The sequence below is a fragment of the Alligator mississippiensis genome, chromosome 1, assembly GCF_030867095.1.
Source record: "Alligator mississippiensis isolate rAllMis1 chromosome 1, rAllMis1, whole genome shotgun sequence".
NCBI lineage: Eukaryota > Metazoa > Chordata > Crocodylia > Alligatoridae > Alligator > Alligator mississippiensis.
The window spans coordinates 62269494-62294413 of record NC_081824.1 but is presented as its reverse complement, the minus strand read 5'-3'; the positions used below and the strand labels follow the sequence as shown (position 1 = coordinate 62294413).

General features: G+C 44.7%; 1 protein-coding gene across 36 annotated transcripts in view; it reads right to left on the bottom strand.

The window, feature by feature from the left end:
- The window catches only part of RIMS1 (regulating synaptic membrane exocytosis 1), a 574877-nt gene extending 564741 nt beyond the window's left edge, over positions 1 to 10136 (bottom strand). For 19 of the 36 annotated variants that reach the window (XM_019496609.2, XM_059730990.1, XM_059731011.1 and 16 more), the window contains exon 1: positions 9730 to 10135. In XM_019496609.2, coding sequence (XP_019352154.1) covers positions 9730 to 9893 — 164 coding nt within the window. In that variant the 5' untranslated portion in view covers positions 9894 to 10135. Of the gene's footprint in view, positions 1 to 9729 lie in introns of all 36 variants that reach the window. The other 17 variants (XM_059730969.1, XM_059731058.1, XM_059730979.1 and 14 more) reach the window with 2 other exon arrangements.
- Positions 10137 to 24920: the final 14784 nt, after the last annotated feature.

Below are 24920 nucleotides of genomic sequence, written 5' to 3'. Positions count from 1 at the left end.
TTACCAGGCAAGTATGAAAATAAAGTCTACACCCATCTGCAGGGAGCAGAACAATGCCTGGCTCCCTAGCTGCTGCAATTTAGTTACTTATTACAAGGAAAGATTTTTTTTCCCTTCATTCTGCCTTTCAAAAACAGTGCAAGTACCTTAATCTGGGGTGTACTATATATGAGAAAATATGGTAGTAAGATTCAGGTGGCATGTTAAAATTCATGCAGTTTTTACATCCAGTAGAGATGTCTGGAAACAATACTTTGCCACACCCTTGCCCTTTTATGGTTAAAGTGCTGAGCATATGGCTGGCTTTTTATGTGCTGGTACCATGGCACTAAAAATCATAACCAGTTCTTCTTGTTTCTGAAACTATGCCAGAAAATATATTTAGATCATGGCTTTCTTGTTCAGAACTCAGTCTTTGGACACAAGCATCTGATATGTGATGATACTGCAAGGATTATATTTCAATTATTTGTAGAGAGAATTAAAACATTCCCCACATCACAGCCCATCCTTGAGAAAACTGTCCTCCTTAAATAACAAGTATCAGAGCCAACATGAATGCACTTCAGGTAATACAGTCTCTCTACAGTTTTTAGGGCAATGAAAAAATGACACAGGATTCTCAATTTCAAAACTAGGCAAAATAGAGGAAAATATCACCTCATGTAAACTCAGGGAATAATGTAAGTGTTAAATATTTGTCATAATTGACAGAAGCACTTATCAGATAATCTACCCAAGTATGCCCAGGCCTGGCATGAGAGCTCACATTGAAGAATAAGTTATAAATTCTGTAGAAATTTATTCCTGTAATTTCAGGTTATACACAGATATCTCCACAAGAACAAAATTGAACCTTTTTACTCTTTGTATGTTATTCAATGAAATGTTATTACATATTTTATCCTTTACAGTCACTGCAAGTTAAAGTTACACTGAAGACACATAAGTGTCTTAGATCAATTATCCCTAAAAATGTTATGATAGGATTTTCATTAGTGTTGATGGGGTACATCTACACACCCATTTAGAGTGGAGCAATAAACTCCTGCACAGTTCGTGCTGGAGTCAACAGCTCCCGGGCGCAGCATATAAACATGCACCCAAGAAGGCAGCAGTTTAAGCTGGGGCAGAGCAGCCCCAGGCTCAGGGTGGGGGATGGGAAGGTCAGCCCCAAGCTCCAGGTCGCAGCATTGGGTGGCAGGGGGTGCTGGCTGGGGCACAAGAGTGTTGAAGTGCAGAGCCACATAGCAGACACCCTCTTTAGCACCCTCATATCCCAGCCAGCCCCAGTCTCCGTCTACACCTGTGTTGCAGCAGTGTAAATTACTCTGCAGTAAGACAATACTTGTCTGGACAGTACTGTCCTATGGTGGAGTTAATTAATTTACTGTGCCTTAATATAGACACGTGTAGACAGTGACTCTTAACTGCAGTGGAGCTAATTAGTCAATTACGCAGTAAAGCACATGTGTAGATGTACCCAGGGTTGGCCTAACTCCACTTCCATTGAACTCAATGCCAACTAACTGCTATTTATTTTTACAGGCTCCCAAACTCTGCTGCGTTATTTCCAAAATTAATAAACAAAAGCATCTCATGCCTCAAAGAGGTTGGAGCCACTTTTTCCATGTTATTTACACCTGTCAAAATCCAAAGCATCTCTATTACACCTGTGAAGTTACGCTGGATTTGACCACTATACAATATAGGACAGCAGAATTAAGCCTTTACAGAATAATTTTAGATCTGAATCAGGAAGGAACTAATGTACACAGATGGTACAGAAGGTCTGGGGTATGGAAGAATGAGGTTTCCAGGAATACGACCATGGGTTTATTCAGTTCAAACATGCAACCAAAAGCAATTCACTGTAGAAACAGCAGTTGGCCCAAATTCGTCAATGGTGCAAATACATAAAGCTGTATTGCAGTCAATGAACCTATCTCCACTTGTACTTGCAGAAAAATGTTCCTAATATTTTCACAATATATCGTGTATATTCAGTCACAAGGGTTTTGTTTTAAACCTTGTCTTTCAGTATTAAATGCAAGTCCTAGAAGTACTCAGCAATCAGCTGAGGGAACAATGCCATGTTTGTCAGTTGTTTTCCTCTGTCAAAAGAAAGCAAAAAAGTGAAGAGTCTTTTGTAGGACTTATAAAGACTACTGCCAAAATTAAGAATAAAAAATAATATTATTTTAACTCTTGAACACTGACTTTTTCAGAACGCCGACTAATGAAGTATTAGACAGCAAGTATGTTAAAAGAGGAGTGCTCTTTTTCACAATTCTTTTTCAAGATCTAGAGTTATAACATGCCTGTACTCTAGGGAGTTCTTATCCAAGAATCCAACTCTTCCCCTCCATCTTTGACTTGGCCCTCCTGTCTGGCACAGGTAATGCCCATTAATCTATAGATTCATTGAGTTTAAAAGTCAGAAGGGATTACTGTGATATCAGACTTCCAGTATAACAAAGACCTGTGGAAATTACTTTTACTCTGTGGAAGACCACATAAGAAGGATCATGAAGAGAAATAGAGTCTAAAGGTTCTGAATGAGCCCATTATAGACTGGGGCTGGAAATGAATCTGGGTAGATGATTGCATTCCAGGCTCTGCAAAATTCCAGTCTGTCCAAACTCGAGGCCCATTTCACATATGTCTTTAGCACAAATGCATTTATGCTTGTGCGTTTTATATTCACATTTTTTAAAAATATATTTAATGCATTTTATTTAGGTTGCAAAGTCAAGTACCCGAAGGGGAGGAAATACCAGATTTACACCTGCTGGCACAGAGCTTGATCACTCTCCCTATTGATTGCACAAGGGTCAAAGTATCCTATGGAAAAAATAGTATGTGATTATGTAATTAAAGATTGTGTCATAATGCAAACACACAAGGAGGCCAAGCTGAGGCTTCATAAGCATCTATGAACCTGCCATTCCATAACTTTTTAGTGCTCCACTTTATGAACAGCATAACGCTCTGTAACTGTAGTTTTCCAATAATTTTTAAAAGGAACACAGTATAACAATTCTATTGTTTGCAACCGTAGCAGTGTTATCATCCTTTAAACCCTGAATCTTTTAAATAGACTACTCCATCTTGATATTATGGAACAACCATAGTTGATAGCAGAAAAACCATATGGACCATTTGATTGTACTGTATACCAAATTTGGGAGGGACCAGATAGAAGAAGTACAACTCAGCCCATCTCTATCTTTCTCTGCCTCATGGGAGCATCTCTGTTCCATGAGATGCTCCCAAGGGTAGGCAGCAGAGAAAAACATGCTAAGACCAGGTGGCAGGTCTGAGTGTAAAAGGAAGCCCACATTTCTTCTGCTGCACATGGACCCACGCAGGGGAACAAGGACCACTGGCTCACATGCTGGGGAGCAGTGGAGATGCCCAACCTGGCTTTCACTACCACCTCCCACGCTGCTATAGTTGCTATGGCTCCTCCTCAGTATTCCCAGGATAGTGTCTGCTGCTGCCAGGATAGCATAACCTGCTGCTGGTTTGGTGGTAGTGTGAATTCAGCTCTAGAGTGTTCAGTTTCACTCAGCATTCTTATCTGTGACTGTGAGTCAGACTGTTCATTCCTATGCAATAATTACAGGAAGGGACTTTTAACCAAAGTCTCTATGACCAGTCCCTCATGCTGGTTACTGACTATTGCCATGGTACCCTGAAAACTCCCCAAAGTGTATGAACCCTGTGGAATTCACAGGTGTCAAGATCCATCCACATGGAATCCCTACAGCTGCCTAACCTCCTCCCTGCAACAGCATCCCCAATTTCTGCCAGTCTGAATCAAACCAGAAAGCCCTCCTGGTCACAGCTGCGTTGATGAAGACCCCAGTTTTAACATCTCACTTTCTGGCCTATGGAGATTACAGAATAGAACAGCACATATACCCTGCAATGCCACCCCTAACCCTAGAAAAACAACTTTGCAGTGAAAGTTTCTACAGGACCCCTGGTCTAGGATGCCAGGTCTCCGGTGTCCAAAGACAAGTGTTGAACCCCATCTGCCCAGAGGAGGAGAAATCCATGGTGCAGGGGCAAAACAATCTCACCCACCCATTCAGGAACTCGATAAAGCAACAGTGCCCAACTGGGGCCCTCCCAACATTGAACTGTTACCCTTAAGTGCGACTACAGCAAAAAGTATGCTTACTTATGAACTAAATGCATGTTCTTTTCACTGCACCCTGTTTTTTTTTGGTTTGTTTGTTTGTTTTGTTTCTTAAACTGAAGTATTTCAAACAACCTTTTCATTACTGGGAAAGATAGAAGGCACCACCTATCCCACTGCCTTCAGCCACTTCCAAAAGCAGCCCTGGGAACATGTTTATCAGCTGGTATCTTTCCCAGCAAAGAGACTCAATTTTTCCCTTCTTGATCAGCTGCTGCTTTGTAAGTGATGAAGCAGAAATTTCTTTTGGCTGTTCTTTTGCCCACCTCCCTCTTGAGCTGTGGGAGTCCCAGAACTAGCAGGATCAGAGCCCGGAGTTGCCAGGTTCTGTGTGGTTCCATGTGTAGTACTTGACACAAATAATTACAGTGATGTATTTTGCATATTTGCAAAGGGATTTCCAAATAATCACATTTCAGCTTTAAAAACTGTATAGACCTTGGGCCCGCCTACACTTGATGTTTTTTGCAGCTAATTTGAATTATTTTATGATATAGTGCAGTTCTGCTTTATCAATAGGCAAAACCTTTTTTAGCAAATTATCTGGCACCAAATCCTATTCCACCTCTTCGGCACTAGAATGGACTTAGATGCCTAAAAGTGGTTCTATTCCAACCTGCTTAAGTCCCTGAAAACAAGTTAATGCAAAAAGCAGATGGGTTTACCTCCTGCATACTGCTTCTTGTGACTCAGTTTTATGGCTAAACTTATAGCATGTTACAAAAATGTGTATTGTTTTTTCCTGGGACTTGACTAGGGTAGAAAACCATTATACTTAGGTGCTTAGTAAGTGGGAAAGGATCTGGCCTCTTGTGTTTTAATATGCATTATTAAAATCACTCTGGGAAATGGTTTATTTATAAAGAAAGGTAGTTTGTTTCTCTTTTCAACCCTTCTCCATGCTGAGAAGTGGGAACCAAAGCTAACTAACAGGAAAAACCAAACACAAGTGTGTCTGCAATCCTGCCTCCCTCCTCATTTAAGGACCTGTGTGAAATAGAGATTTGCAGTTAAAAATGCATCCTGGAATACGGCATCTAAATTCATCCCTTTTGTTACAGAGGACTGGCTCACTCATCATTTAAGAAGTGGACAAAGTGTGAGAGAGAGATGGAAGCTGTACTGATACTGCATATTTTTTATATAAAGCCTGTTTATATAAGAAGTTACAAGAACCAGGTCCTAGCCTTTCCTCAGTCTCAGAGAACTCAAAACTCATACTTCTCACTTTCCAAGAGTAAGGCCTAAAATATCAGCCTACAGAATAGTGTGTGTAGGGGCAACCTCTACTCCTCCTCTCTTCCTGTCCCTGTCTTTAAAAGGTGGGCCACAGTCCAGCCAATAATACAACACTCATGGGAGAAGCATGGCAAAAGGGATCCTAACTATAACTCAGTGGAGAGACCATTTATCTGGGAAAGGAAAAGAACTGGGGCTAGATTCTATCCCACCTGTTAGGCACCTAAGTGAACACAGTTGACTAAATGAGATCCTACACTTGATCTGAGCCTTCAAGAGGCCAAGAAGCGAAACCCCAAAAAATTTAACAGAAAAGGTGCATGGGTCATCTCTTGCAGTCTTAGCCTTAAGACTAAGACACAAGTTACAAAAACAGATGGATTAATGGATTCAAACAGCATGGAACAGGATCACACTTAGGCACCTAAATCTACTTAGGCACTATATAATAGGTGCAGTAGGATATAGTCCCTAGTGTGCAATCCATGCTCCTAATACTGTGTATGTATTTTACTAGATGACTCTTTAATGCAAAATGTATGAGCATCATTGGGAGTAGAAACCAGATCCTAACTCTCCTCCCTCCAGAGAGAGCTCCCTAGTCACTGAGCTGAAGAATCAGTCTCCAAAGGGTGAACATCATCACCTCCTCCATGTATATTTTAAAATGAAAATGGCTGTGCTTTGTTCTGAATTCAAGGTGTTAGACATACCCTGAGCAGACCTACTAAGATCAAGCCCTTCAGGGGACCTGGGTGCAGGGACATCTCATCTGTGAAGCCTGACGAGGCTTATAGGTGAAATAGGTGCCAAGCTACTGTGCTCTAGCAAGATGTTCCCCTATTTGCACCTACGTTCTTTTATCAACGTCAACCTTACCCATCATGGGCCAGATTGTGCCCTAGCTCAATACATGGGAAGGTATTGAGCCAGCCATCTTCAGCCACAGATTTGCCTCTGGCAATACTTTTGGAAATCACCCTATTCTGGACCCTGGCTGGCAACTTCACAAGTCCAAGGTTTAACAAATCAGGAGGGAACACCAAGAAGACAACCCGGGGTCAGGCGAGGCTAGAAAAATGAAAAGAATTTTCCCCTAATCTGAAACTGCATTATGTATTTCCATAGCTCTGCTACATAAAATGGAGTTCCACTTCTAGGAGAGATCACTGTGGCAGCTACTGATGGTAGAAACATTTACAGGGATGCTCTATTAGAGTGTTGCTACTTGGGAGGCGAAACAGGACAATGGAAGAGAGAGGTGACCAATCTGCAGAGCTGATGGTGAGGGACAGAGTCCTTGTAGATGGACTGCAACCTTCTGTATTTCTCCAAAAATCCCGGGGGCCTGTGTACAAAACTGTCTGTACTTCAGCAGGTGGCAAGCCTCCTACCTCCTCAATAATAAGAAAAGTTCAAGGGAAATTTCTCTGAACTCCCTCTCACTGTCTGTCCACAACTCCCCCTCTCCCCCACACACACACACAAACCCCAATGCTCTAGGGGTAATAAAAAGGAAAATATACAGGTTTTGGAAACACCTATGTTACTTCAAAATTATTTTTTCATATATTTTAAGGTCTAACATTTCAGGATATTCCAGAACAGAAAGCAAGTGCTGCACTCACTGGAAAGATGCACATTGCTTCAGCTCCCTTTTCTAGCCCCCATGAGCAATAATCTACTGGCCAACAAATCTGTCACTAATCCAGGACTGAATATTGCCTGTTGTACATCTCAGATTGGTGTTACTTTCAGGGAACTTTCACATTTGGTATGTCAGTGCTAAAGAAAGGAACATTTCTTTGTTGAGTTGTTTTAAAAAGAAAGCTAATAGGCATGTGAAGCAGCTCAGACATTTGCAATGGTATAATGAGTCTTGCTGCAGATAGATTAATGGGCAGAGGGAGGTTAGGGGGTCAAAGGTTCATGATACATGCCATGTGTAATACAACTGTGAAACTTACTATATGGCTAGTCCTGTCCTACCCGTATGGCACCTATTCCTGTCTGCAGAACTATGGAAGCAAATTCTTGCCCAGAAATCCTCTCTCATAGTTATTCTGTGGAAGGGTGTGTGGATAAGGATGCACATCCTGTCTCGGGGGGGAAAAAATATATAGTGCTGGCTATATACAAAATAACAATGCTTTTAGACGATACAGTGGTTCTATACAACATAATGACCCAGATGAAGATTAGTTACTGTTATCTATTTTACATAAACCAGTGATACAGCAACATAACATATGCAACCTTTTAAGCTTTTTCAATAAATTCCTTGAATATTGAGTGAGTTCAGCTCTTGATTTAAAAGGGAGGGGGGGGGGAAGTCCTCTTAAAAACACATTTTTTCTCAGGCTGAAGTGGAGCCTCTCCTATTATTTATTTTCATTAAAGGCATCTAAGTATGTGAATGTAAGTGTAAGAAGTGCCTTTTGGCTTCACAAATCCCTTGAACACCTGTAGAAAGATCCACTTTTCAGGCAGAATCCATAACACCTAATTTTTGACCTCCGCTCAAATTGGCTTTGAAAGGAGCCCCAAGTTCTTTTAGCAAAAGCTTCGAAGATTTCCAGCACCCTCATGGAAAACATTTCAAATATCATTCCAAGATTCAGAGATGCTAATATAAAAAAGTGAAAGTGAAGTAAAAGAAACAAAAGAAAAATAAACCCTGTATCCCACATTAGCAAGAAAAAAAAAAAACTTAGGAATTAGCATAATTCCTGATGAAACTTTGCTATTGTAGTAGATGTGTGGTTTCTGGTACTGCTGGGTAACACTATCACACACCCAGCAATGTTTTCCACAGAATAAAAGCTAAATATGTATATGGAAGTAGTAATGGTGGAGGAATTGGGGGCAGAGAATGGGGGAAGTGAAGACGCAATCTATAATATCCAATTTGCATTTTCTTTCTATTCTCTTACAATGAAAACTGAAAACAGCCCTGAATGCTTTATCTTTAGATTGGTTAATACAGCAGCATACATCACAAACCTGCTTTCTTCAAAACCCCAGACTCAACCACACCCCAGGAGTTACAAGCAGCAGCAGTAAACTAAACTCATCTTTCTGGCTGAGCTCACAGTACCACACCCCCAGCCTTATTCCTAGCCCTAAGCAATGAGCATCACTAGCAACTGGGCCTCCGTGTACATTTCTGCAATTAATACCAGCAGTAGCAGCCACCGCAGAAATGCAAATCCCAGCACTGATCAGAAAGGACAGAGACATCAGCACAATCAGACTCTGCCCCAGCTTCATAATTTGCAATACACGGCACAAGAAGTTCAGAGCCTGCAGGGATTCAGCATTTCCATCTGTTATAGATGACACTGTTGGCCGGGGGGGGAGCATAAAAACTGGAACCCACACTTTAAAAGTGTTTATTTCCACCGCAGCCAGAAGAAAATCCCACACCATGTCACACCTTTTGTGTCTTATTCCCCAAAGACACGCATGGAAATGGAAGACAGTGAGAGAGGAGAGAGAGGAGGCCACACCTTACAGGAAAGAGAGGTTCAGGAGCCTAGAAAGGTTTGCCTGTATTCAGCATTTCTGCCATTTCCACCCAAAAGTGAGCAGGCCTGGAGGGTGGTTAGAGGTAGCGACAATCTGATTCCCCTCCTCAGGCTACAGCTTCAAGTCATCTTCTTCCCATCCCTCACAGGAGGCAATTTAACACCGTTTTATGCCAAGCCTCCTATTAATAGGGAAAGGACAGAAAATGCGATCGCATATGTTGTTTGCCAGGGAGACGGGGGGGGGGGGGGAAGGCAGCCAGGAGGTTCAACAGAGGCTAGCAAGCCCAGTGTCCAAACATGGCATCTGCCAGCACCCTCAGTCCTCCCGGCTGCCCCCATCATTGCAGGAGCCTCTCCCTGGACCCCTCCAATGCGCCCGCCTGCCTTCCGCCCTGTCATGGGGAGTGGGGGAGGACTCACTGCATTTCTCTTCTCATGATCAACACCTTGCGCTCCCCAAAGCCAGCCGCCTGCCAAGCCCAACCTTCCCCTAGCCCTGGCAAAGCTGGCAGGGGTCCCCCAGGCTACCACCGCCACACACAGGGGTGGGCGCCTCACCCCCTGGCGCAGCATCAGGCTCGGGGGGAGCCAGCTGGGGGCAGCACGGCCTGGTGGAAGGGGAAACCCCACCCCGGGACCCCCCGGGGCCAGGCGGAGCTGCCGGGCCCCCAAGCGAGCGGCCGGGCCGGGGTGCCCGGAGCCCTGCCCAGCACCCCCAGGCTGGGGCTGGGGCTGTGCCGAGCCGCCGCTTACTTGAGCATGGCCTCTTCCTTCTCCTCCTCCTCCTTCTGCCGGTCCATCACTGCCATGATGATGTTCCGCTCCTCCTCGGTCAGGTGGCTCAGGTCGGGCAGCTCCTGCATCGGGGGAGGCACCGCCGGGGGCCGGGGGCCGCGGGGCCCCGCCGGCGAGGACATTTTCCGGTCGCTCTCACGGCGGCGTCCGGGCGGAGGAGGCGGAGACGCAGCCGTGCATGGTGGCCGCTCGCAGCCCCGGCCCTGCTGTCTTTGTGCGCCCGGCTTCACGGCGCCGCGGGGCTGCCCCGCCGCCGCGGGCAGCCCATGGTGCTGGCTGGCGCCCGGAGGATGGAGGCGCTGGCTGGAGGGAGAAGGCGGGCGCCGCCGCGGCTGGGAGGGGGAGCGGGAGCGGGCGCGGGGCGAGGCGAGGCGAGGCGGGCGGAGTCCGAGCCGCGCAGCCACCTCGCTGCTCCCGCCCCGGCTTCGTGCGGACCACGCCTCGCCTCGCCTCGCCTCGACGCCCTGCGGGTTCCCCGCTCTCAGCCCAGCGCCCTGACTTCCCAGAGCCCGACACGCGACCCCCCGTCTTCTCTGGGGCAGGCTGCGACTCGGGCCCCCGCGCCCTCTGGGTCCCTTGTGGTAGTGGCTGCACTGAGCGACATAGAGTTGAGCGGCCTGGTGTCGTGGAGGGTACACCCCTGAACAACGCGCTGCGGACAGCACACCCAGCCAGTCTCGGCATTACCTGCCCAGTTTCCGGTGGGAGGATCTCGGCCCCGCGCTACCGGTACGGAAATGGGGAACTCTCCCCTAGCCTGCTCCTGGGGCCCTTGGCTAAGGGCAAGTGAGACTTTGGGGCAGCCGAGCCCTCCAGACTTGGGTCTACACATAAGATGCCCACCTGCCCGCCCGCCCGCCAGCGAATTTGGGAGGAATCTGAAGCCAGTTGAGTGTTGCTCAGTCCAAAGGATTCACAACTGACATGGCTAATTTGATCTGGAATATGAAACATTTTCCAAACCCCCTCCCCCCCCAACCTGGGTCCCTTGACTGGGCCAAGCTGCCTACGTGCTCTTTCCTTGGGTGTTTCTGCTGTGAATGGATGCTGTAAGGCCATTTATTAAAAGCTGGCACTTCACAGACTTGTCCTTTCTGTCTTTCCCTGTTCCAACCACCACCTGCCAAAGTTGTGCAGGCACGGTACCGTCCCCACCGTCTTTCTTATTTCCAATTAGTTAGGTTACACACATCCTACTCTTGCTTATCTGGGCCAGCCAAAGCTGGCTTCAAACCTGTAGTACAACCACTTCATATAAAATAAAATAAAAAAGGAGAGCTTCTTGACAGAAAAGCCTCCTTAGCAATCACACAGTGTCACTTCTGGGCAAGGGGACTGATAAGCTCATAAGAGAATGACCAGCCCTGATAGGTTTTCCCATAAAAAGATGGATGCAGACACACCCCACCTCAGGCTGCTGAGTAGCAGGCTTCTTTCAATTTGAAGAAGATCCATTACTAAAGTAACTTTAGAACATTGCTAATGGCTTGGACCCTGGATCTATTCTAAATAAAAATGTGATCAGTAAGATAGAAATATTTAGCCATTAATAAAGGTACATTAAAAAAAAACATTTGTTTTATACCTAAGAAGGTGAGATTTCAAGGGTATGTTGAGAAGCTAGTGTGAAATGAAAACCCATTAAGGCAAACCAAACTAAACTATTATAAATGACTACAAGATCTGATTGTGCAGATCCAGGATTTTGTGAAAGGGGCGCAGAAGCAGTAGCTAGCACTGGGGGGGTGGCTTTACCCCAGCTAACTCCCCCTGACCTCAAGGCAAGCAGGCTGTGGCACAGGAACAGCAACAGAGACTTTTAAGTCCCCAAATCAGATAAGAATCGTGCCCCTGAGGACAGATGAAAAGGGAGTAGGTGTATAGAGTAGGGATGGGGGAAAATGGGAGTCTTACCTAAATTTGGGGATTTAAGTTCCCGGCTGCTGCTTCTGTGGCATGGTCAGAAAGGGGGTTGCATCTGCACCACTGCACCCACTTTGCATCCTCCCCTGGACCTGATTAACTGTATGACTTACAACTGAATAGGGAGAACTTAACATATAAAGTGATTCTGTTAACAATATTACTGAAGTTTAAGGTATAATCAAGTACAGGTACTAATGCATTTATGGCTGTTTTGTTTTATTTCATAACTGTTATACCCTATTGGTTATGGACCAAGCAAATTAATCATAATGTTAGATACTAAACGAGTATAGAGCCATTATGGAGTGTGAAAACACTTTACATACAGACTCTGTTCTAACTTCAAAATGGATGGTTTTTACAGACAGGAAAAAGAGCTTATGAGAGAAAACACTGAGTTGTGCAAAACTGTCATAGCACAGATGGATTCATGAAAAATATTTGAAGAATTAGGTAATGCATGTTTACTGAATATCCCAAGATATTGAACAAACTAGTATGGTCAAACTTATCATATATCTATAATGGTATGGCATGAGACTTTTTTTTTTCCACCTGGTCATGCTACCCTGCAGAAGACCCAAAGAATGCCCAGTTTTGTTCGATGTATTAGTCCTAGAAGTTTAAATATCAGGACGTGGAAGCCTCAGAAACAGACTCATCAGCTGGCTAGTGATGAGTCTAAAGTCTTGTTACTGACAGATATCCTATTAACTGTTTCTTTGAAGTCCTATCTCAGGAAGACTGTTGTGAAATCCAGAAAGATAAAACCAATACAGCTGACCTTGAATGAATTACCCAGAATTAACTTTCTTTATATCATACAAAATCAGCCAATGCAAGGCTGTGCTGAAGAACTCCTGTTTATGCCAATTGTAACTAATAAGGAACAAAGGCTTCTATGCATGTATTGTTTACCCAAGTGATGACTTGATTATGCCAAGTTAAATGTTTCTCAGGAAGTATGCTCCTAACTTCACACCCTCTGAATGATTCAAATGTATGATATAGACTTGGATTTCACCAGCAAATTTCATTGTGGTTGTCTAGAAATAAGTCAGTAAGTAGCTGAGAGCATTGAAATTCAAGAAATCATTACTCTGAGGGTTTGTTTTTCATGGGGAAAAAGTCTGTATGATTTAACATGGAATAGATATTGTTCCCTACTAGGAATAATAGCTCTTAACTAGGGGGTCATTCCCCTCAGCTCCAGGTCATACAGATCACCAAGTGGGTCAGAAAGAAATTTCTCCCTAGGTCAGAGGCTGGGACTGAAGGGTTTCTTGCCATCCTCCATAACATGTGCCATGGTCCTCATCTTATGATCTTCTAAGCATATGTAAACCTACTACTTCTCTGTCACTGGAGTGGCAGGACATTGACTGGTTTTACCTATGCTGTGGGTGCTCTTGATATTTTTTTGTTTCATGCTGTGTAGTGTGTGTAAGGGTTTAAAGTGGCAGTTTTGGCCACTGCAGTTTTGGAGATTCTTTTGGTAAAAGGTTGGCTGTGAATGCAAGGGACTGGTTTTGATAGCTCAAGAGGGCCCTTCCAGTCCTATATTCTGTTCTTACTACTTTTAACAGAAAGTTTCTTGCTTAGTGCAAGAGTCAGTAGCAAGAAACCTTGCATGTTTCCAGGAGTTCTGCCTAGGAATCACACAGATTTTGTGGTCAAGAAAACTGACAACTTCTAAGAAAAAAAGAAGGAAAAGCCTTAGAATTGGCTTGTAAGCCAAAAATTGTAACTCTATTTTAAGCCTTGGTTAAAATGATACCAGAGTCTACAGTAGTGGTAAAATCCAGAGAAATTAAAATGATCAATACCTAAATATTATGTGTCTGGTTTAATGTGTGATAATATTGTACACAAGTAAGTGGCATAGTATGATTATATGTATAACATAAGCAAGGTAATTTTGAACGGAATTGACATTCTTTTATAATTAAGTAATATCTCTAAACTTGTAAATTCTAAATGTTGGAGTTGTTTGATTGAGCAGGCAGTGTCATAATGCCATAGTGGATTATTAATTAGTTACAAATAAATAAGGATCTACATTTTAAAGATCCATAGTTCTAATTTGATACTGTACTAGAATCACCTATCCAGAATACCTAGAATGGGGCTAGTTTTTGATTTTATAACAAGATTCTAATAGGATCTTGAGTTAAATGAATTGATTTATTATCTCTTGATACATTGTAACATGCCATGTAGTGTTCCATTTTGATTTTGTAATTTCTTATTAGCCTTTTAAATGAAGTATTGGCTAATTAAATTCATATTTTTTTACAATAAATCTTTAGTCTGCACTTTAGCTAAAGAAATAAATTAGCATTTGTTTCTTCAATTCCTCTCAGCAGTGGCTTAACAAGCAGAGTTGGTACCTGGGACAAACCCTGCGGGAGAACCAGGAGGGGAGGCACGTGGTTTCAAGAGTGGGAACATGGAAAGGCACATGGTTCCAAGACCAGAGGGGGAGAGGATGAACAGGTAGGCAGTTCAAGAAGGGCAGCAGCAGTCTTACCCATTGTGGGAACTCCTAAAACAGTCCCCAGCTGAGCTGCTGCTGCTGCTGCCTCTGCCGGGTGCTCTGCCCATTAAAACTGTTGCTCTTAAAGCAGCATCAGCAACTTGGGGCTGTTTTGGAGTATGGGTATGCTACCAGGACACAGACTCTTCTGGGTTGAGGGGGAGATTGCCATTACTTACCCCATGTAACGGGGGTCCCTAATCCTTGTTACTGAAGAAACAGAAGCAGCAGCACTAAATGGCTGCAAGAAAATGTAGAGGTCAGTCTGCAGGGAGGCAGGCTGCATAGCAGTAAGCCTGCTGAGGAAGCCAATGAAAATGTGTCTGGCTGAGAGAACCAAAGGTCATGTAACTGGAAGGGGTAGAGCTCAGAGAAATAGAAGTCTGGCTCCTGAATTGGAGAGAACACTCTGGGCTAGGTCTTGAACAGAGAAGGAGCTCTGCAGAGAGTCTTAAAGAAACAAGTTGTTTTTTTTCATTGTGTGTGTGTGTTGTTGTCCTTTACAGGCAAAGATGACTGCATCCGGGGGAGAGGAGAGGAAGAAGAGAGAAAATAAGTGGAAAAGAAAAAAGGGAGGGAGAAAGATAAAAGGAGGGGGTGGGGGCTAGGTTGTGTGGGTACGTACGTGGCTTATAAGCCTGATCTTTGCCTTGAACAGTCTGCTGCAGCAGGGGCAGGAGAGTGATGAGGACCAGGTATGAGAGGTTTTTGTTTTCCTGGCCACGCGTTTCTTCATTGCTTCTGCCACGTGTTGTTGTTCAAAGGCCAGTACTGTGTTCTGGATCGATGACCTCCAGGATGGATGGTCATGAGCGATATGCTCCCATGACCCCAGGTCAATGCCAGAACTCTTTAGGGAAACCTTTGGTGCACCACAAAAGCATACTCCATTTGACAGTTCACCGTAGAAGATTTTCTTTGGCAGATGAGTGTTGGGCATTCTTGAAAGGTGGCTGGCCCATCCTAGCTGTGCCAGTTTCAACAGAATATGAATACTGGGGAAAGCTGATCTCCGAGCACCTTGGTGTCTGGGATCTTGTCCTGCCACTTGATTTTTAGTATCTCTCACAGGCAGCACAGGTAGAAGTGGTTTGATTTCTTGGCATGACGCTGGTAGACGGTCCAGGTTTCGCAGGCATAAAGGAGGGTCGGGAGAACAATGGCTTTGTAGACCTTCAGTTTCATTGACATTCCGATGCCTATGCAGTCCCAGACCGACTTGCGGAGTCTGCCAAAAGGCCACACTAGCTTTTGCTAGTCTCGTGTTGACTTCATCGTTGAGTGGACAACACGGGAAAGCATGCTGCCTAGATAGACAAACTTGTCAACCGTTTTGTTTTGTTTTTTTTCATATTCATGCTGCAAAGCATGAGTGGATGAAGGGGAGTGGGGAGGCCACTCTGGGTACCCAGGAAGGCACTGCAAATAGCTAGTTGACTTAAGACAGTGTTGCACTAGGTCAGGAGCATACAGGTCCAGGGCCACTCTGGGATCAAGGTGCCAAGCACGATCAGGAAAAACAAGCAGATTCCAGGGACAAGCCAGGTCAGAAGGCTAGGAAGTCCATCTGAGAGAGGGGTCTAAGAACAAGCTGAAACAGGAATCTGGGAGGTCAGACAGAGAGTGGAATCATAAAGTAATCTGGATCAAGAAGCTGGGAGATTAAGCAGAGACCAAAGTCAGAGCACAAGTCAGGAGAAACAGCAAAATGGTCTGAGATCAGGCTGAGCCCTGTTGTCCAGATACTTCTGGTTCCAGCTCAGGAAGGTATATGGTAGAAGTGAGGGGCAGCTGGCCCTGACTTGCCACTCCAATGATAGGGAGTGAGTGAAGGGCTAGCTCCTTATGGGCTTCAGACCAACCTAGATTAGTCTGGGTGGTCAGCCATAGGATGACAGTCCAAGATGAGCAGTTGTGCTGGCCAAGCCAAGGTCCCAGGTTTGAGGCCATGGTCTGACAGACTGTTAAGGGATGAAAAGGGACTGGTTGGGGTAGAGATTCAGGTCCCAAAAGGGGCAGATTGGGCCTGCAGTCTTGACAGAAAGAGGTTCTAACTGAAGCCTGAACTGGAGGCTACGGAGAAAGAGCCCAAACTTAGAGCAAGTGTAGGGGCAGAGACCCTCCTCAGGGGACTGAGTTGAAAGATTGAGCCAGATGAAGGCAGCCTGATGATGAGCAGGACACAATGAAGCACCTCAAGGTTCACTCTGGTATTGTAAGGGCATCCTCCCAAATTTATGTCATTACAGCAAGGCATGGCAGGAAAAGACAGGGCAGTACCCTGGGAAGCCAGAGTGAGACACAGGTTTAGTGTGGGTGCTAGAGGGTGTCACAGCCATCTTTAGAGGTGGGTTCTTTTACACCCACTGCCAATGAATTCCCACAGGCAATAAAGCACCCTTCTTTTTCAACCAATTTCTTGCACCTCTCTGCTGATTCTCCCCCCGCCCCCATACCAGACCTGTTAACCTACCTCTTACCTCAGCCACGCATCCATAAGAATACCAGTACTCACATACAGACACCTCTGTATTTCCCAAAATACATACTACCCACTCAAGCAGCTCCAACATACCTGCTTCACTATTTTGGAACACTATGCCAGCATTTTTATTTTTATTTTATATATCTACTATATGCCAGCAATCTTCATTCATACATTCACGATCATACTGTATACTCTTATTGCCACCCCACATAGGCAGCCATACACCTATGCTGTCACATGCAGCATTTCTGTCATTTGTCCTCTCACCTTATTCTGCTATACACACCAGCATGCATCAATGTGCTTGCTATTCCTGCATTAGATCCATTTACTTCAACTCCTATCATAGGTCCTAGACTCTCCTTCATTCCCTATGAGCATCTTTCTTCCCAAGCATAGTTTTTCCTCATTATCTCACTTCCTATAACTGGTTCTTTGAGACCTACTCTAGAACTCCCCATCTCAGTCCCTCATGTATACAGTAATAATAGTCACCTTTTCCTCTACTTGTTCTTCCTCCTTTCTCTCTTTTATCCAATAACCCCTTCTTCTCAGGGAAGAAGTCCTCTTTCTCCATTCTCACCAGGTCTCTATGCTACACTTTCCAGACCCTTCAGGGTCCTGACTGCTCTGACAGAAAGGAAGGGGGGAGCACAAATCAGAAAAAGGCTCAGAAGTTCAGAGGGGCTCCATTCCATCCTGCCTTCAGAAATAGCTCATCTGCTCCTCTTCTCCCTGCTCTCCCGCTCCTGAACACCTGATTAGGAGGAGAGTCTTGCTGCAGCAGGCCCCTCCTGCCTGGTGCAGAAGTTGCGAAGTTGAAGGGGAGAAGGGGTGTGAAAGCTTGGTGATGAAGTGATATTGGAGGCAGGTGGGCAGAGTCGTGGCTGAGGAATAGGAACTGGAGCACAAAACTGAGGTGAGGAATGAGGTGCTGGGCAGATTGCGGGGAGGTGGCAATGGGCAGAAATTATCTGGGGATTGGGTGATGAGGATTGATATGGAAGGAGAGGAGCAAACTTTGTGAGCTGAGGAGGGACATATGGATGGGGAGGGGTGAGAGGTCTTACAACACCAAGAAGTGGATTGGGGTTCTCTTCTAGACATGGTTAGTTATGCATATTATTGTCACAGTGCCTACCTACTGTGGCAATGAGTCTCCTAGAAATACTGCCAAACAGGATGCTTTGTTTTGTTTCAGGTGTAGTGTCTTGGAAGCTACAAAAAAAATTCACAGCTGAAATTATTCCATTTGCTTTTCTCTCAGTTACATCATCTTTATTTCTACATTTCTAGTTATAGCATGCTTTTCTGCACACCAAGTATTTTAGGGGCAGCTTTACCAGGCCTGTATAAATAGAGACTTGTATCTTCCTTCCCATAACTTTGTGCTTCCATCTATGCAGACTGCAATTACATGAGCTTTTTAGGTACAATATTGCATTGGCAAACACAAATGTTTTAAATAAATTATCACCTGCTTTCTCTCTTGGCTTTACTAAGTTCCAAAAAAATTTCCCTAAGGAAATAACAATGTTTTTAAAACTTTTTTTATTTCAGCTGTATTAGCATATGTTCCCTTAGGCTTTGCACCCTCAGTGAATTTCCCAGATGCTCAGGTTAGCTGGCTCTTCATCTCTTCTTAACTGTCAAAGCAGCAAATAGTGGAAACAGCTGACTCAAGAAATGGGTCAGCTCAACTAGTGGCCAAATTGTGTAAAGGATTTAAATTATTCTCTTTGCTTTTCTCTCTCTCTCTGATTGCAGGAGGCACTATAGTAAGGGGAAAATCTATGACTGAGTACATGAACAGGGCATCTGGCAAACTGAGACCTAAAGTGCTCTCCCATACAGCCAAAAGCCCTACTTCTGCAGCCAGCAATTACTCCTGTCAACATTTCTCCAAGAAATCCCCGCTATTACTAATTAGCGGTAAACTCCTGGTTCCCAAGATGTGAAATGGACCCTGCACTTCACAGGGTTTTCTCTGCATCTCTACTCCAAAGGAAAATTTTCAATAAGATCTCAAATTATGATTTCAGGAGAGATTATAGTAGGGGTAAGATCTATGACTGAGTAGACACCTGTCACACTGAGATCTAAAGTACTGTCCCATTCATATGAAAGTCCTACCCCTGCTGCCAGCAATTACTCCTGCCAACGTTTGTCCAAGAAACTCCTGCTATTACTAATTGGCAATAAACTCCTGGTTCCAAAGAAGGGATGTAAAAAAAAAAAAAAGCAGCAGGAACTTTCCACTCTTCAAACGTGATCTTATTGAGAAGTGTTGGTATGATGTTTTAATGGTCTCAAATCAAAAATGGTTTGTTTTACAGAATCTTCACTTTTTATTGCCATTTGGACCAAAATATTCAAAACTGTCCAATTTCCTAAAGAACAGATATTCTTACTCCCAACCAAACGTGGTATCCACAGTTTACAGCAACAGATTTCAGAGATTTGACTCATGGGATCTGGCTCATAGAGCTCTATTATGCAGGTCGCAGTGTTGCCTGTGGGTCTTGGACTGGCCTGATGCATCACATGCAGTATGTGCTGGCCCTGGTGCCACACACTGCATGCAGGGCACAGGGCTTGTCTGACTCTGTTTGCTGGATCTGGGACTGGCCTGGATCAAGCTCACAGACTGGTCTCATGTGCCAGAGCCAGCATGAGCCCTTGGCCAGCTGTCTGCTGTAGACTGCATGCATTGCACAGGGTTAGAGTCAGCACATGTTGCATGTGGCATGGGGGCTGGCTTTCCCTGGTTTAGAGGTAGGAAAAATGAGGTGCACAGGAGGGAAACTAGTTGATCAGGGTTACCAAGCAAGTCATTGGCTGAGCAGGCGTAGAGCCCAAGTCTCTAGAGTCCCAGTCCAGTGCTACAGCCACTGGCCCAGTGGTTCTCAACCTTCTTAGAGACTCAAGGCACTCCTCTGTTTTCTTAACTCAGCAGCATCCCATTTCAAAAACTAATTTAACTTATTTTTTGACTAAGGAAACATCATGGAGCAATTCTTTTGTTGCAAAGAACTCAAAAAGACCATAACAGGTCAGGATGTTTTTGACACTGTGGATTCCTATTTGATGTCTCTGGTTTTATCCTGCAAATTATGTTCAGGTTTTTGCACACCTAGCAGCACACCCTTTTGTGCCACCTTTAAAGGATCTCACAGCTCCGTGGTTAAGAATCGTTGTACTGGGCCTTACGGCTTCCCAAATCTATCTGAAGTCTTATTTTTCTATTCTGGGCTGTCACTGCAGAAAGATTTTTTTGGTTAGGCTTACACTGAATGTGCAGTATTTTTATTCTTGATATAGACACGACTCATCAAAGACCTATAGGGAGACATTCATTCTAATATTTAAAATGCTTACTTAGGACCAGTACTTTATAAGCACTGTACAATACGTGTGTGAGAAAGGGGAACTTTTGGCCTGGATTTGAACCCTCTGATACCTAGAGGAAAGCTGCCAGATCAGTTTAGAAACTAAATTTAGAGCCGATTCATATAAATCATGATACTTTAAGGAGGTTCTCTTAAGGCTGTAGGAGCAAGCTATCCTGATGTGATGGAAGGTAGGAAAGTGCAACAGGAGGCCAGCCTAGCTAGAAAGTAATCTCTTCAATGAGTTGAAACTCAAAAAGGAATCCTATAAAATTGGAAACTTGGTCACAGTCAAAAACGACCCAAGAAGGGTGCGGGACCCGGGGCAAATCAGCCTGTAGAGGGCCCCGCCCCTGGATGTGAGGAGCCTGGTGGCAGATTTGGCAGCGGGGGGTGAGGGGCGAAGTGCCAAGTGGCTGGATGTCAAGCCAGTGGCAGCATGGAATCACTGCAGCTGCTCCACCTGGCTTCGCAGGGCCCTACAAAGCATGGGGCCTGGGGCGGTCACCCCAATTCGCCCCCTTTCCCCCCCCTCCCCCCTCCCCCCCCCGCAGAGACAGCCCTGATCACAGTAATAGGGAAGAGTATAAGAGTATTGTGCAGGCATACAGGGAAAACATGAGGAAGACCAAGGCATGCTTTGAGATGCAGTTAGCAAGGAACATAAAAAGACAATAAGGAAGGATTCTAAAAGTATGTGAAAAGTAAGATAAACAGTGGAGAAACCATAGCCCCCTTGCTGAATGTGGAAGGCAATGTAGTTATGGATGGTGCAAAGAAGGCTGAAGCATTTAATGTCTTTTTTTATTTCAGTCTTCATAAATAAGAGCAGCTGGGAGATGAGTGTAGTTGGCAGCAAAGATGGGGAAGGAGACAAATGGCCTAGAGTAGTAGAAGAATAGATCACGGACTACTTAGAGAAGATAGATGCTTTCTAGTTGCTAAAGCTGGATGGGATGTACCTGAGGATACAGAAGGAATTGGCTTAGATAATTTCAGAGCAATTTGCTATCCTCTTTGAGAACTTGTAGAGGTTGGGTGACGTTCTGAATAACTGGAAAAGGGCCCATCTTTAAGAAGGAGAAGCTGGGTAAATACAGACCAGTCAGAGTGATCTCAATATCTGAAAAGATCATGGAAAGATCATAAGGAATGTACTGTGAAGCACCTAGAGAAGAACAAGGTACAGGCAGTCCTCAGACTTAAGACACAATTTGTTCCTGAAAACTGTGTCTTAAGTCGAAATGTTGTAAGTCGGAACCAATTTCCCCATAGGAACGGTGTTACAAATTGGGGACTGGTTCCTTTAAGACAGTGGATACAGCAGTCTGCTGCTGGTAAGTGTGTTCTGTTGTGTTGTGGTGGAAGTGGAGGGGGAAGGGAAGGGAAGGGAAGGGAAGGGGCGTGGGGGGTCAGATCAACGCCTCCCGTGGTGAGGGAGGGACTGGGGCTGGGGTAAGCGTTGCCCAGCCAGAGCTGGGTGGCGTGAGGAAGGACAGGTGAAGGTAGAGGCTCCTGCCGCTGCAAGTTGCTTATGTGGCCGCTCAACCAGTGGTTTGCGCCCCTGCTCCCGCCACTGGTCCGGGAGGGCATAGGGAAGTGTGTGCCTCCGGATCTGCACGGGGTGGGGCAGGCAGGCTGGGGCTGCACTCCAGGCAGATGGCAGGGGCTTCGCCAGGTAGACAGCAAATTTTCGGGTGGCTGCAGCCTCCCCAAGGCCCCCACTCTGCCATCCACCCTCCCCTGATCTGTGGGCACATGGCTCCCCCATGCCCTGCCGCCATCTGCCCAACTGGGACAGGTCGGGCACTGGACAATGCTGCATGGAGGCGGGAACCACTTGTCTGCAGGCAGCACAGCAGCTCCACTCCATACCTGTCCCACCCTGGCTTAGCATGTGGCAGCAGGGCATGGGTGGGGGCAGGGGATGAAGCAGAGCTGCCGCACTGCCTGCAGACAAGCAGCCCCTTCCTCCACACAACTTTGTCCAGTGGCCGCCCTGGACTGAGCAGGCAGCGGCAGGGCGTGGGGGGTCATGTGCCCGCAGATTGGGACGGGGTGAGCAGTGGAGCAGGGGCCATGGGGAGGCTGCAGCCACCCGAATATTCACCCTCTGCCCAGCAAAGCCCCCACTGTCCACCCAGAGCACAGCCTGGTGCAGCCCCGGCCTGCCCCACACAGATCCAGAGGCACATGCCTTCCCATGCCCTCCTGGACCAGCAGCAAGAGCAGCAGCATGAGCCGCCAGTCAAGCGGCCACACAAGGAGGTTACAGTGGCGGGAGCCTCTGCCTCCCCTCTCCCTCCCTAAACCCACCCAGCCCCAGCTGGTCAGCGCTTGCCCCAGCCCCTCCCTCACCATGGGGAGCACTGATCTGCCCCACCATGCCCCTTCCCTTCCCCCTACACTTCCACCCCAACACAACAGAACACACTTACCAGCTGCAGGCTGCTGTATCCATCGTCATATAGATGAAACCCAGGTTGGAACGCCAAAACAAGGTGTCAGTTTATAAATGTCGTAAGTGACATTTGTCGCAACTCAAAACATCGGAAGTCAAGGACTGCCTGTACCCATAAACAGCCAGCATGGATTTATCAACAGCAAGTCATACCTAACGGACCTGATTTCCTTCTATGATAAGGTGACAGAGCAAAGCTTTTGACACCGTTTCTCATGACATTCTTATTAGCAAGCTAAGGAAATATGGAATAGATGAAAGTATTATAAGATGGATATGTAACTCATTGGATCCTTGTACTCAACAAATAGTCATCAGTAGCTTAATGTCTAGTTGAAAGGTTTCAAAAGGGTTTCCCAGGAGTCTGTCCTGGGTTCCAGTACTGTTTAATATCTTCATTAATAATCTGGATATTTAGACTGAGTGCACAATTAACAAATTTGCAGATGATACCATGCAGGGTGGAGTTGCAGACACTCTGGAGGTCAGGGATGGGACCCAGAGTGGCAGGGATGGACTGAAGAAATGGTCCCCAATCAATCAGATGAGATTCAACAAGGACAAAAGCAAAGTCCTGCACTTGGGATAGAATAATTGCATACAGAAATACAAACTGGGGATGGCTGACTAGGTTGCAGTACTGCAAAAAAAGATCTAGGGGTTACAGTGGACCATAAGCTTGATATGAGTTAACAGTGTGCTTTTGTTGCAGAAAAAGTCAACAGTGTACTGGGCTGTATTAACAGGAGAGTCACTTGAAAATCAAGGGAAGTGATTCTTCCACTCTAAGGGAGGCCTCACCAATGCTGAACTGAATCCTGTACCCAATTTTGGGCTCTACACTTCACAAAGGATGTGGATGGTTTGGAAGGTGTCCAGCACAGAGCAACAAAAATTATTAGGGGCCTTAGAAGCAAGACTTATAAGGAAAGGCTGAAAGAGCTAGGGTCATTTAGTCTAAAGAAGAGAAGACTGAGGCGGGATTTGGTAACAGTCTTCAAACATAAAGGGTAGTTACAGAGAGGATGGAAGTGAGCTTTTCTCTATGACTATAGGGGACAAGACTAGAAGCAATGGCCTCAAGTTGCAGCAGGGGAAATTTGGATTGGAGATTAGGAGGATCTTTCTGGTTATGAGGGTTGTCAAGCATTGGAACAGGTTACCTAGAAAAAATGTAGAATGTCCATCTTGGAAAGTTTTCAAGAGCAGGTTGGACAGACAGTTGGCTGGGATGGTTTAGTGAGGGATGATCCATCTTGAGCAGGAGGCTGGATTAGATGATCTCATGAGGTTCCTTCCAGACCTACCTTCCTAATATCCTATTATGCTGTGATGTTTAATTTGCCTGCTCCTGATACCAACAGGATACATAATATGTTATATGCTGCTTGGCAGTGTTTTCAAGTTTGGGCTTTTCATGCACCCATCAAATGTTAATGTTTCTAACATTTTTTTTTTTTTTATAAAACATCCCGATGTTTTAGTTGGTGTTTAAAAAAAAAAAACCCAAAATCTTTTTAAAATGTAGAAATAAACTTTTCTGACATTGTGAAAATAATATAATTTCTCTTTCAGGATCATAGCAACACTCCAGAGGAATTTTTAGTTTGCATTATTAACACAGGAAAGGAAATGTAGATGGTGCTAGATGATGATGATTATTTTTTCATTGTCAATATGCATAATTTTACATGAAGTGTGGATCAGAACCAGGGCCTAAAAGTTTGCAAGGTATAATGCAGAGACGTTGTTAAATGCATTTTCTGAACAAAAGTGAAGGTCCACATCAATGTAGTGAACCTAAATCTTTCTTTAAGCTGCTGCATAGGTGAGGTTTTCATTCTTGATGCTCTCATAGAAGAAAGACAATATGAAAATATTCATATTAACAAGCAAGATGAGGCAGAACTCATATTAAGTGTTCTTATATGTTCAGTGTCAAATCACAATAGCACCACAGTTCATATGTAAACCAACTGTTTCCGTTTTTTTTAAATGTTGTTTGAATTTTTTGGCCTTCTAGAAAACTATATGAAATTTCATATATAATATATCCCTTTGTATATGCAATAATCTGTATATATTTTTCTGTGTATATACATGTGTTTATGTATAGGAAGGAATTGATTTTCAAAAAGGGGACAGTTCTTAGCATTATAATATCTAGAGTAACATAGTTAAATTGTACGGGAATCACTGACTAATTTTATTTTAATCTCTTCAGCATTGCACAACATTTTTTAGATTCCTTGTGGTTAAATAAAAACACTAATAAAGAAGAAATATATTTGTAATCATTCATCTGATACTTTTGCATCAGGTGAATGATCACATAAATCTGACTAGACC